At 38.1% G+C, this 14,342-nt stretch overlaps 1 protein-coding gene across 1 annotated transcript in view; it reads left to right on the top strand.

The window, feature by feature from the left end:
- RBKS (ribokinase) overlaps positions 1-14,342 on the top strand; it is a 71,682-nt gene that overhangs the window by 29,323 nt on the left and 28,017 nt on the right. Inside the window, exons 5-6 of the mRNA XM_048297469.1 lie at positions 5,647-5,811; positions 10,851-10,942. Coding sequence (XP_048153426.1) covers positions 5,647-5,811; positions 10,851-10,942 — 257 coding nt within the window. The remainder of the gene's footprint in view (positions 1-5,646; positions 5,812-10,850; positions 10,943-14,342) is intronic.

Genomic DNA, 14,342 nt, shown 5'->3' with positions numbered 1-14,342 from the left:
CAAGCCTTGCATGACAGCTCTAATTCAGAAGTAAGGTAACTCTAATATATTGGATAACCTGGATACCTGCCTGTTAACTTGGTTTGGATCAGCAGGTAGATTACACAGCAACTCTTGACACTTATTTCTTACGCTGCTTACAGTCACTATGGCCATTGTAAACAGGAGGGACTGTGGGAATCCAGTAGTGCTCCTGGGCCTCACTGTTTTGTACATGTTTTGCACTAGGCTTGCTGTCCAGAGTAGTTGAATAAGAAGCAGTCTTATTATTTCCTAATTCATACACATGGCCAACTAAGATAAAAACAGTCTAAACTTGAATGAACAGAGGATGACCTGTTAAAATTTTACCATCAAGAATTTTTCTGAAGGATAAGGAACAAAACAATCTTGTGGATGTAAAACCTTTATAAGCACCAGGAAAGGGAAGTGGATTGTTCTGAGCCACGGGGTTCACAGTGGGCTATTTTACGTGTTAGTGTCAGTGTGAAGGGTATATGGCAGTCTTGTGAGTCACGCAGTGGCATGAATAATGCATAATGTCATGTAGTTTGTGCCTCTGAATACCTGAAAAATTGTATGCTAAGTTCGCACTGGCCTCAAATTTGATTTAAAATCTAGTAGAAGAGCAAACCTGGTCAGAACTATGCTCTAAAGCAAACAGATGCACAGAATTGGTAACGGTTCTCGTTGTTACTTCTCTCAAAAACCATCTGGCGCCTGAATTGAGTAAATTGCAGTAAAATAGCAGTACTTATGTGCTTTGCTGTGGCAAGAGACATTTTGATTTTTTTCTGTAGAAACCTGGCTGATTTGACCTAAACAGGCTTTACAGCAGTTTTCAAAGGGCTTGTCTACACATGCATGTTTTACTGCAGTGGCTGTGCTGGCATAGCTGAAACACCACAGCACTCAGTGGACTGATGTAAATTAATTTCTGCTAGTTCAAATTATACCTAAAAGGGAAGCATTTGAAGTTAGGGTTGGTGATGGTGTTTTGTGTTAACATGAGGGACAAATAAAAAACATAGCTATCATCTCTTTAAATTGACAAGTTTTCATTGCCGTATTGTTACACACCTAACCTACCCTTCTTACCAATTCTTTACAAGCACTGATACTTGGGAAAAATACCAACTCAAACCAGCTGAGAAAAATTACAGGGAGAAGTAGGAGATATGCAAGTAGAGGGTGTATGAGACTGTGATGTATGAGTGAAGGCAGAGCAAAAGAAAGCTGTAGCAATCACAGTCAGACAAGGCTCTGAAGTAAATCTTTCCTGATGTTACCTCTGTCTGTCTAACTGGTGCTGCAGAATTTCTAGGAAGTTTTTGACTGGTTACTGAATTGCACAAGTATAACTCACCCGCTATTGTAATTGGCAAAGTGCTAAAAATTTGAAAATTGTCAGGCACATTTGATACTCTCGAAGTTGATTATATTCTGGGACAATGCAGTATAGTTTCAATAAAAGATAGAGTGGTTCAATCTCTGCTTTAATGCAAAATGGTGGAGAGATGTTTAACAAGTTTATAGAGCTGCACTGAAAAATGTGCAGCCCAGAGATGCTGCAAAGGTTCCCTCTGGGCTGATCTCAGAAATCTGTGCAGAAATATTTCTGGGACCTTGTGTTCCTTTCAGTTGTTCTCTTTTATGCTACTGCCTGTTCAGAAAGTTTTGATTTGACTAAACACAAGCTTCAGTATACCAGGACCCTGCACACTTCAAATCTGTACTTTCTCTCTTAAGGATAAAAGCTGGTACATCCAGCTGCTTTTCTTAACACATTTTCTTCAAGGTGCATCACACCACTTTGAACCCCAGGTTTTGTTTCCCCTTTCAGTCTGCCTTCTTGCCACTAGCTCTGTCACTTAGCACACCTTCTGCTAGCAATGTGATTGATATTGGATGGGAAGAGCTCCATAAAGTGATGATGTGTGTTGTACTTTTACACACATGTAGGGAGGAAAAAACCCTCTTTGTGAATAATTTTTTACATGATTACCTCTGAAGGTTATTGCATCTTTGTCCATATCTGGCACTGACTGTTGATGCTGCCATTATGTTGGCCTAACTGGACTAGAGGTTTGAACAAGTCTGACAGCTTTCATATTCATATTCATAGCAAAAATTCAGTGGAGGCACAACAGAGATTGGCAAGTCATGATTAAAATTCCCTTGATTATTTCAAGTTAGGACTTAGAGCACACCTACACAGAACACTGCAAGATAACCCTCACTTGAGACAGGCATTGCGCTGACTTTATGATAAAGTTATTAATCATTCATGAACAGTGAATAGACATTATTTTGTAACTTGAGTGTACCTTCAGTACCAAAGCACAAGTAGTAAAAAAACATTCAAAATATATATTTAGGTAAGGCTAAGTAAACACGGCAAACTTAGAATACATATGCCAGCTTGTTTATATTATACTTTCCATAGAGAAAAATCTTTGGTTTGAACCTTCAGGTTTATGAAGAAATGTCACCTCAATTTTAGAGACTTTCTACATATTAACTTTCTTCATTAACTTGATTGTTTGTGTGCAAGACTCTTCAATACTCCTATTAAATGGTTGCCTAGAAATTATGATACCATAACACACCCAAAACTCACCTTCATATTTATGAACTATGTGATTTGGCAGCACATGTTTTTCTTGTAACATTCTTTTCTGATCACAAATATAATTTTCTTCTGTATGAATTATTATGCACAAGCTCTGCAGCTATTGTTACAATTGCCTTGTTTGATGTATTTGATATTTTGACGAATTCTAAGCACTACTGGTGGTTTTTAGGCTTGTCATCAGTTTTAAAGAGTGATATTTATTGCACTGTGGTGTTTACTGGTTTGACATTTGATTTTTCCACTGGCACTTCCCATCTGGTGTCATCTGTAAGATGACCCTTGTAAAAAAACAGTCTGGCTTGAGTTATCCATCTTTCTAAGAACTGGCAGTAGTCATTTTAGAAGCCCAGCTTAGGACGGTTTTTATGTATGCAGCATTCATCCTGATTGGACCCAATCCCCATCTGGTGTAAGCTTGTGCAAGCTATTGGTTTCATTTAGCTGTTACAGCTTATAGCAAGTGTGAATGTGGCCCTTAATAGTCTAGCTGATGTCTGCAAAAACTCAAAGTTATATAGATGTACCCATCAAAACTGATATTTTTAGTCTAAGAAAAGAGATTTTAGAATTAACGGTAATGCAGTAAATGTATTATTCTCATTCTTGGTGTGGATAATGTTTTACCTCACTGGAGTAGTTTTAGAAGGTAGGTCTACAGCTTAAGGCTTCCCCTAGGGTTAACAGAGGTACATAGACTTTTCTGGACAATAGTTTATCTCCTCCTCAAACAGATACCTAAGATATGTAAGACTAAAAAACCTCTGAAAATATTTGTCTCTTCTCCTTGTTGAAGGCACATAGAAAAATAATTTTTAGAAATTAGTTTTCTTAGACTTTTCTAGTGTGTAGGATTTTTTTAAACTTAAAAAATTAGTTCATGTTGGACAAGATGAATCTCACCCCTCTTTGCCATCTGTCTTTAACTCTGTTGTCCCTGATGCTGAATTCCCATCTGATTTCCCTGGCAAGAAATAATTGCTTTCAACAAAATGGTTGCTGTTAATAAAAATTTTGTATTAATTGTGCGTGCATGGGTCCAGATTCTGCCTTCATGCAGAATGCCTGGTGCAAGTTTGTGGTGACTGCTGTCATTCAGTAAGTGTGGTATATATAGCTAAGAACAGAATGGGGGGGGGTTTCCCTCCAGCTTGGGTTTAGTCCGTCTGGACTGTTGCACCACAGTAGGTACTGCATTTCCCTGGCAGGTTTGAAAGCAGACTTTAAGTAGCTGACCTTTTGTAGTTATGAAGAAAAGCTTCAGACTGTGATCCAGTGTAGCATGGTCTACCTTGAATTTGCACATATGGGTTTCAGCAAACAGCCCTCCTTACTGCCTCGGGCCATTAGCTCTAAATTCTAATAATAATATACATGTCAGTACAGCTAAATAGTTCAGCAAGATAATGCAGCAAGGCATGTGGATAGAATCTGAGATTCTAGGAAGCACAGAGGCCAGGCAGAAATGAAAGAGATTCTTGTTCCACTGATTCCCTGTCTTTTACTGCTTGCACTGCTGCGCCCTAAAGCTATCAAAATATATGCCTGGCAAAATGGGTGCAGTTTGCCTTTGAATATTTCCTCAACAGGATTCAGATATCTTTGGGAACATTTACTTATTGCAGAAGGTTTTTTGTTTTCTTTTCTTTTGTTTTTTATCCAAGATGCCCATCATTGTCTGTTGAAAAGCAGGGCGTTGGCTTTAAGTGCTGAGGTTTTGCTTTTCATATGCAGCTGTTCTGTACCAAACCATTGACAGCAGAATTGCTTTGGAAAGCTTCGGTCCCTCCCTCTGAGATCACTATATTATTCTTTCCATTGTCCTGCTTTCTTTGCAGAATGTATTTAGGGAGAGAAGATTTGCACGTTCTTAGTCAAAGGACTTTGAAGTCACATTCAACAAAAATAATGTATTTAAAAACATAAATATTTATTTGCAGAGTAATTCAGTTCATTACAGAATTGGTAGCCTTTAATGATTGGCAGTCCTTAAAGGAATCTTCAGCGGGGGCGGGCTGAGCCTGTAAATCAAGGAACAACTGACTTATTGAAGTTAATACCCGAGTGATTAATAATAAATTTTAATTTGAAGGCACCCATGCCTGAAGGTCTCTAAGTGTTGTAACAGAGATTAAAAAAAGAAAGAAGCTGCAATAAAAGAAGGTGATGTGTGTGTCTGAAGAAAAACAAAAGAATATTTGGAACCTACGTAAATGAACCTCACCTAACTGTAAAACAAACGACAAGACTAAAAAGGATCTTAGTTGTGCTTTGAGACACTGCCGAGCTTCCACACGCACAGCTTTGCTTAGACCATTCTCCTGGCCAGCTCTAAGGGCAGGAGAGGCTGTTGCCCACCCTGTTTACTCACTTCTGATAAAACTTTGCCTAGACACAGGCATCACCTTTCTGGGCTTCGGTGACAAACTGGTTCTGGTTTTCATGATGCTTAGGAGCCCTAACTTGAAATGTCTCAGGTAAATGGTGCAAGCCTGCTTCTCTGAAATCTAAAGAACATGCATAATTTTCTTAGCTGTGAAATACTTTTTGTTCCCAGCTGATGGGAAAATTAAAATTTTTATGCCATTTTTGGCATATGAATTCAGTAATCACATTGATGCTTTTCTCTTCCAAATGCTACTGGAATATTTCAGGAAGATGCAAATATCACCCTCAGCTTGTATCTACCATCTCCACTGTGACTAGTACAGTGCTTCTTTAGAGTTCACAGAAAACACCAAAATAAGACTGGGTAATGCCCATACATGATTTTCCCCAAAGGAATATATATTGCATTTGTTGTGCAGTGTTAGTTCATTAGCACATTGATCTTTTTGATTATCCTCTGAAATATTTGTGTATTTGAAAATGTCAGCAATGCATACAATTTTATTGGGGTTTTTTGGAAAGTAAATTGAAATACTCATCTGAAATGTATTATAAAAAGTGTAAGGAATTGTTTTACATACTTTATTGCCAAAGTTAAAGTAAAAAACATGATATCTTCTCTTTAGGACAGAACGTTATTGTCATAGTCCCAGGAGCTAACCTGCTTTTAAATTTTGAAGACCTGAAGAGGGCTTCTGATGTCATCTGTAAAGCCAAAGTGGTTGTTTGCCAGCTAGAAATAACCCCTGCTGTTTCTCTTGAAGCTCTGAAAATGGCACGTGCCAGTGGAGGTAATTTAGCAAAAGCCATTCTCTCTCTTACGTTTGTGCTACATGAAAAATACTCTTTATCGCGCTTTCTAAATAAAGATCCTGTAGTCTATTCTGGTTTCTGTCGTATTAGTTTTATTTAGAATTGAAACAATAGCCAAAAAATTCATGCTATGCTAATGAAAACTGAATTAACTTAAAAAATTTTGCAGTGTTAACCTTGAATAGCAAATCAACTCATACCCTTATAATCTTCCTGTATATGTCTGGTGCTGCCTTTCCTCCTATTTTTGTGTTGTGACTAAATACAGTATAATGTTGGTAGGTCAGGAGTTTTGGGTCTGACTCTGCTATGATTCCAGAGCAGAACAGGAATAATGAATGCAGGTCTGTAAAGCTGCACGCACAGGAAAGTGAATGAAATTACCTCAGAATCAGACTTAGGGCCCATGTTCTCCCAGCATAGCAGTAGGTATGGCTGTGGTTTTTTATATAGTAGTTTACATCCTTAAAATAAAAAAAAAAAGAAGCTTTTTCTTTCTAACCAAAATTTGTAGAGTGTGACTGGGCATGATGCCATTGCATAGAGACAGTCATGGTCTGTGAAATTATTAGAAAATTGTTACTGTTTGGTACTTTTAAATGTAGGGCATTGTTCCTTCAGTGTAGTGTATATGTAGATGAAAGCTGACATTTTGCTTGAACAGGATGGGGTTTCATTACCAACATAATGTTTTTGTTGTTTAAGTGCCTGTAATGCTTTCAGTTACTCAAGCACAATTACCACAGTATTTGAACACTAAGTAAATAATTATGCAAGAGAGGCATATATATTAAAAAAATTTTTTTCCCTTCTATCCAGAAGATCAGACTGGGAGGGGACAGCTCATAGCATAGTCAGTCATGCAGCGGATCAGGGATGGAACTGGGATCAGAACTAACTGGTTTCTTGAAGCTGGACCCAGGCTACCTCCAGTAGATCACAGCATGCTGGAATTGTGGGCTCTCCAGTTCACCTTCTGCACCATGACCTGTTGTGCACCTGTTGCACTGTATTTTTTTCATTACATTTTGTGAAAATGGATAGCAGCATTCTTAATCTAGTGGTTAATGGACTATAGTAGAATCATGAATCACTATCCATGACTTATTCTGTCTATTTCTAACTCTATAAACAGTTTTGGCAAGATGCTTCACACTTTTGTCACCCTCCTATGGCAAGACACCAGTCTGTGACAGAAGAAAAGACAAGATTTTTTTAAAAGCAATTGAAAAAATTAAAACCTGATACACAGAACAGATATGCAAACACTTAGCAACTGTAGATAGCACAATATATCAAGAAAAGATAGTAGTTCACTCTGGGCCAGCTGTAGTTCTGTGCTGTCAGTGTGTTATCATTGTGCAGCTCTTCTGGCAGGGAAGTTTAGTTGCTTCTGCTTTAAAACAATAGGCTACACATGTTCAAATGTCATGTGCCATCAAATCTAAGTAAAAAGCTGAGTCTGTAGCACTGTAAAAACCTATCTGTAGCCAACAGTAAATTGTTAATGCAATTTCCCTTCTTTTAGCTTGCAATACCCTCATGTATTATGTAGCACTTCATGTTAGAATGTTCACTTGACTATTTTTGTGTAAAACAGATGCATACCCAGATGCCTCAAACCTCTGTTACAATGGGGTTTTTTGCTTGCTTTTCTTCATTCTCACTGAAAGAAATAAACAAAAGAGAGAAAGAATATGGAGACGGGCAAGAACTCTGCTTCTCTTCAGTGAAGGTGATCTGGTTTTGTAAGCTGGAGAGGGACATCTCATGTATGACATCCTCTCATTGTGGCATTGATTATTCATTATTCTTGTGACAATCATGGTGAGAAGGAAGGAAGGAAGGAAGGAAGGAAGGAAGGAAGGAAGGAAGGAAGGAAGGAAGGAAGGAAGGAAGGAAGGAAGGGTTGTGAATAACTATATGAAGTAGGTATAAATTGGAGTGGAAATCTGGCTGGACAATTACGGGTTTTTAGTGGTTGATGGTGAGAAGCTGCTGCTGCTTCCAGAAAGTCTGGTTTTGGGCTTCTCTAATGACAGACTCCATAAAAGATGGCTGATAATGCCCAGCATATTAATACTGTCATGGAGAATGAGCTGGAAGCAGCCTCAGTTAAAGGTTCCATGTCACTTGCAAGAAACAGATCTATTTTTTGGACTCTTCAAGTTTTTAATCTTGGGCTACAGTTTTTCATAACAGCTGTTTGTCTGTGGTTAAACTCTTTGTGATTTCTGCTAAAGCACTGTGGTTGCAGAAACCAGGCAATAGAAAATGCCTCCCACCCTACCCTAGCTTTTGAATTATGAATACCAGCTACCTTGAAATTTACTTAAGACTTGATAGCAGGGGAGCTTCCTTTTAAAGATAAGCCTTCACAGTGCTATGGAAACCTGCCTGATTTTAACTGTATTATTGGCCTCTGGAAAATAAGTACCTTTCACACAGACATCAGAAAATTGTTAAGAGCTTCACAGCTAGCCAAGCATCTGTCCATACAAGCACTTGTCCATTTGGGCAGCATGACTTCCAGTGTAACTCCTGAATCTGGTTTTAGGCAACTTCTTTTACACTGTTAAAGATCTGTTGTAGGCCCAGGAAGCACAGAGCAGGAGCCTGCTTGATTTCAATACAGACAATTTCTTTGTCTCAGAAGAGACAAAGCTAGATGGGAATGCTGGGGATGGAGAGCTGATTTCAGACAAAGGAAACGTAGGAGAGTTTTCCTTGAGTTTTGCGGGTGGCAGAGGAAGAAAAGGAGAAGCTGAAAGAGAAAGAAAATTGGAACAGAGATTAGCATTTGTTGAATAGAGATTGGAATATGGAGGTAGAGTCAGGGAGCAGGCCGATGGGGGTTGAACAGATCAGAGCAGCCCTGCTGAGAAGGACTTGGGGGTGCAGGTGAGTGAGAGGCTGGACAAGACCCAGCCATGAGCACTCACAGCCCAGAAAGCCAAACGTGTCCTGGGCTGCATCCAAAGCAGTGTGGGCAGCAGGGCCAGGGAGGGGATTCTGTCCCTCTGCTCTGCTCTGCTGAGATCCCACCTGGAACACTGCATCCAGCTCTGGGGTCCCAGCATAGGAGAGACAGGGACCTGTTAAGAGTCCAGAGGAGGCCACCAAGATGATCAGAGGCGTGGAGCACCTCTCCTACAAGGAAAGGCTGAGAGAAGTGGGATTGTTCAGCCTGGAAAAGAGAAGTTTTGGGGTGACCTAACTGCAGCCTTCCAGTACCTGAAGGGAGCCTACAAGAAAGATGGAGACAAACTTTTTACAAAGCATGTAGTGAAGAGGATGAGGGGAAGTGGCTATCCAACCCAGGCCATTCTATGATTCTGTGATTCTATGAAAGAATTTGGGCAGAAAATAAGTTCCTCAGGAGGACCAAACATTATCCTGTTCAAAAGCCATGCTCTTCTTCACAGCCTGAAAGAGGATCTTAGGGTTCCTCTATCTCCCCCCACGCTCAGCAGATAGTAAATATGGGAGAAAACTAACAGTAGTGTATTACAGTGTGTTCATGATGAGTCTGTAGTACTTAAAATGCAAGTTGGAACACTTCCAGTGCTGCTCCTGACCCATTTGTATGTCAGTGTGATGCCACATGACTGTTTTCCAGTATGTCCTGTTACTTTGTTTTACCTAGGAAAGTGTGCCTTAAAGTTTTATGTTTAAGAACACTTCATTAGGGTTGCAGTTCAGAAAATAGGAAATGCAAGAGTTAAGGTTGCCTGTGAAACCTTAATTTGTCTCCTTTCTGCATATGCATTATGTTGCAGTCTTTAATTATGTGATCACATGCTGTTTTTCAGTGGTATGTGATCATATAATTAAAGAGTTTATTATAATACATACTGTATTGTAATAATATAAGGGAGCCAAATTAAGATTTTATTGGAATTCCTAATCCTGGCATTTTCTGACTTCTGAATAAAAGTCTTTGTAACTTTAATACTGTTTTTAATGAGGCAAGTAGAGAGGCATGATAAAGTTGTACAGTCAAAGGCTAAAACTTTCAAAGTGTTAATCACCTAAACTTCTTGGTACTCAGATTTCAGAAGTCTCTGTGCATCTTTGTCTATTAGGGCATTAACTGGGATTCAGAGGTGTTCAGGGTGTCTGACATGCTATAGCTTACAGTCAAAATATGTGTTTAGGACTGAAAATTTAGGCATCCAATTTGGAAGATTTGATCACTGACTATAAGGAATATTTCTGAAGTAAGAGTGTGTGCTTTATTTAAAAATGATGGTCTTGTGGTTAAGACACAAGTATTAATCATAGAATTGGCAAAGTGAAAAACCAAGGCTGCAGACTTCCTGTGTTAATAGTGAGTAAGTCACTTACACTGTCCTCCCGACAAACCTTTTCTGCTGCTACAAGGGGCCTTAGGCTACTACAGTTTAAAGTTAGGTAGTAAAAACTCACATATTCTACCATGTGTTAAGTTTAGGTCCAGCTCTGCCAGATAGCATATTAAAAATATACAGCGCCTTGTCTACACTACAGTTTTATAATGTGGCATTTTGAACAAGTTAGGTAACACATTCAGAAGCACATTTAACTCCCTGTCTGGACATGCCCTTCATTACTCCATAACTCGTGATTCTTCATGTACAGAACTCAGATAAAGACACTGAAAAATTCTAGAATTAAATCAGTTCTTGTAAAACTTATTAATATCGTGGAAGAAGCATCATCAGTTAAACAAATTGCATTAATGTCTAAGGCTTTTCTCTTTTTTTTAAATTTAATGATTTCTTGGGGTTTTTTCAGTTACTCTTTTCTCATGTTCCCATCATGACAGGTGCCTACACATGAATTAGAATGGAACTTTAATATAATAAACAAAGCTTTTAGCAGTTGTGTAAAACGAGGATACAAAAACCGAGAGTCATTCATGTGTTAATAATAAACATTGGGGTCTGTGATTGAAACACAATGGTCTTTCAAGTGGTGGTTTATGAATCTAAAACGCTACAGATTTAGACTTTCTTTTTCTTTTTTTTTTTTCCAGTAAAGACTTTGTTTAATCCAGCTCCAGCCCTTGCTGATCTAGATCCACAGTTTTATACCTATTCTGATATCTTCTGCTGCAATGAAACTGAGGTAATGGTCATATGTCATGTTAAAGAAGGAGTATTAAGCAGGAAAATTTCAGAAGGATGCTCTTCTCAGAAATGCAGCATAGGGAACAGGAAAATTGAACCATGCTCCTCTTACATAGGACTTTTGGAGGTGACAGGTTTGATTCCTGACCTAACCAGCAAAGAGTAGTATTCCAAAATAACTTTAGCTTGCACTTGAAATTAAATTAGCTGTTTGCAGCCAGAAAGTTGGGTCCAGCCTTCCTTGCAAGTAGATCAGCAAAACACATCCATAAAAGGACACTTGTTAAATGTTATCACTGAGTGGTAAATATTAAAATAGTTCCTTGTCCTTGTTCTGCAGTCCCTTGATATGATTAGCAGGAATGCATTAGCCATAGTGTTCTGACAGTTTCAAACTCTCTTGCCAGGAGGTGATGCACGCTTGCTGCACTTGATGGTAAATAGTAGCTTCATATGCCTCTTCCTGTCAGATCTATTTTCAGTGAATCTTCTCTGGCCTTCAACTGTATGTTTTCCTTTTTTCTTTTTTCCCCCTCCTTTCCCTCTCTGTTCTAATTCAAGTGTTATTTCTCCCAAAGGAAATTGGTTTTGTCACAAGAGACAAATTAACTTCATCTCATAAGACCTTTGTTTAAATTTACTATTTATTAGCATTAGGCTTGCTGTGTTCCTTCCCCTCACCCTCTCTTTATATTAACAGGAATGTGGGAGAAGTAACCTAGTGGATAGGAACCATGCCTTGGTCAGAGTTAAAGTTATGTCTAAGAAACATGGTTTCTGCAATGAACATAATCCCTTTGGGTGGAGAGGAGGGGGAAGAGCTAAGAGAAAAGCATGGCCCTGCTTACTTGTAGCATATTTTGTCCGATGACAATGTCTGTCAGTGTAAATTTTTGAAGACTCAGTTACCGTCTTTTGAAATTTCTGTTAAACTCCATCACAAACTGTATCAGAAGTTCTTAGCCTGTGAGTCTTCTAGCATTTAAAGGTCAGCCTAAGTAACCCAAAAGGACATCTAAATTTTATTCTGGGATGTTTCATTATGTGTCTGCCAAGTTCACATACTCCAGAGAATTTGGGAATTAGTAAAATAGCAAGGTGAGAGATGCCACGGCACTTCAGGTCTCTGGAAGCCAGAGTTTCCAGGATAACTGGCAGTGATACAATTTGTGGCTCAGACACTGCCCAACAGATACCAGAATTCAATTCTATGTGGTGAAGAGAATACTAAGGCAAACTATTTATTCTTCTTCAGGGGACTCGCGGAACACCAGTATCATGTTTTCTTAATGCTGTCAGGCAGCTCTTATGCCTGGACTATGCCTCTGGATTGGCTAAATGGTGCAGTGGCTCACATTTTGGGCTGAGAACATCCATACTCTCCCACTATTTAGTAAATGTCACTCGTTGTTTGCTTTTTCCATAATGCCACTTGTTAATTTTTTCCCCTGCAAAAACTTATCCCCCATATGTTAGAAACAAAACTTTGTTTTTCATTACTTGTCTGTTCCTGACTTTTCTCTCTTTGTATCACACATGTTAAAGTTTTCCTTTTGTTGTATTTTATTGCTAGGGGACAGTCTTGAAAGAGGCATTCTTTGAGAAGTGTAGCTTGCTGGAGCCAGGGGTATTATTATTACCACCACATGGAGGAAAGAAAATTACTTCTATTAGAGAACAAGAAATACAGGTGTATAATTATAATAGATCCCTGCTCACTCATCTACCTTTTCCTGCAGAGCTGGGGGTACAGTTTGCATTCTTTTCTGCTATTTTCTTTTAAAAAGTAATTACCATGTGAAGATAGCTAGAATCACTGAATGCAAGGTCAGGCACAGAAGTATGCTCTCTGCTGTTGAGGAGGCTCATCTCTTCTGAATTTAAGGAAATGCTAGACATGTGGAAGTTCCTGCCAGCCATATCATGGGAGCATAAATCCAAGTGTAGGACTCCTTCAGCATATTCTGAGAACAACAATGGCATATAAATACCTTTGTTTTTAAAAAACAACCTTTTGAAACTTTGCAATGAAATAGATTATGTTAGCACAAATGTAATATTCAATTTTGTTTGATTTCATTCTGTGTGTCTGATTTATTGAACTGATTTTCAGGGATGGACTATTACCATTTTTTCTTTCTTTTTGCTGAGAAAAAAGGAAAATTCAAGCATTTGTTTTTCTTATGTCACAGGTTTGAAAGTAGTTTTTTTTGTAATTGTTATATGTTCATATACCATCTGTTTTCTGTTTTCTTTCATGACTTGCTTTAATTTCAGATCTCTGTAATGAATACACTTGAGAAGTTTGATATACAGATAAATGTTTACATACCCAGTAAAGGTTAGCAGTCACATCTCTGTATGGCACTTAAAAGCAACAAGTTAATTCTACAAATCTTAAAGATAATTCTAATTTTTTAAACTTTATCCATTCAACCAGTGACATATGCATCTCCATCATTATCTTAAATCACGAAGTACGTAAGACTTTGGTGATCCTGAACATATACTGGGAAGAGATCTTTTTATCCTTTTTTTAAATTTCCCTCAGTATTTACTAACGGTCACAGTTAGAGAAGAGCATTTGGATAAGATGGACTTTTTGTCTAAGCCACTATGGTCATTCTTTTGGATTTTTAAAAATTACTATTCTCTATGGCCAAATTTATTGAATGTCCTGGTTACAGCTGCCTTCCTGAGACGTTCTGTTCCAGCTCCATTGCCTCTCCTAGTTGGTATTTCTAAGTCTCAAATGTTTTTCTTCTAGCCAAAATCCTATTTATGCTCAAAATTTACCTTTTCTGGAATATTTTATTTTTTATCTGCTATTTTAAGCTACTTCCAGGAAAAAAAAAGTGTATTTCTGCTTCATCTTTACTAAGTCTTTTAAATAGTTAATAAATCACTTTGGGTTTGAAGATGAATTCTTTTGAGCTACCCAGTTCAACTGCTTCTAAAACATTCTTTTTAACACAGATGTGTGTTCTAAGACAAAATTAAATTTACACAGTTTTGGGGTTTTTTTATTACTTGGTTTGCCTTTCTTAGTAATTTACCTTTACAAGTATTTATCACAATTTTATCATAATGTCCCTCTCTTTCTTGTTTGTCAAGAAATACTTTTAAATCATAAAATCCTGTGGTTTGCAGATAATATGTGAATAGTATGTTTGTAACAGAAATTTATGTTGGCTGTCAAACAGAACACCAGCCACATAGTTTAAGACGTCTCATAGACTGTGTGAAGTGTTTGTTAAAGATGAGAAAAAGGGGATAGTCCTTGTGATTAGCTGAATTATTACTGAGTCAGAAGTTTCTGTTTTTTACGGCTCTAAAGGTCAGGGTCTTGATCTGCAATGCCTTTGTCACAGAACAGAAGTTTAAAGATGTCAGCTATA

The sequence above is a fragment of the Corvus hawaiiensis genome, chromosome 3 (genome assembly GCF_020740725.1).
Source record: "Corvus hawaiiensis isolate bCorHaw1 chromosome 3, bCorHaw1.pri.cur, whole genome shotgun sequence".
NCBI lineage: Eukaryota > Metazoa > Chordata > Aves > Passeriformes > Corvidae > Corvus > Corvus hawaiiensis.
Note: the sequence above shows the minus strand (reverse complement) of the source record. Positions and strands in the feature narration are given on the sequence as shown.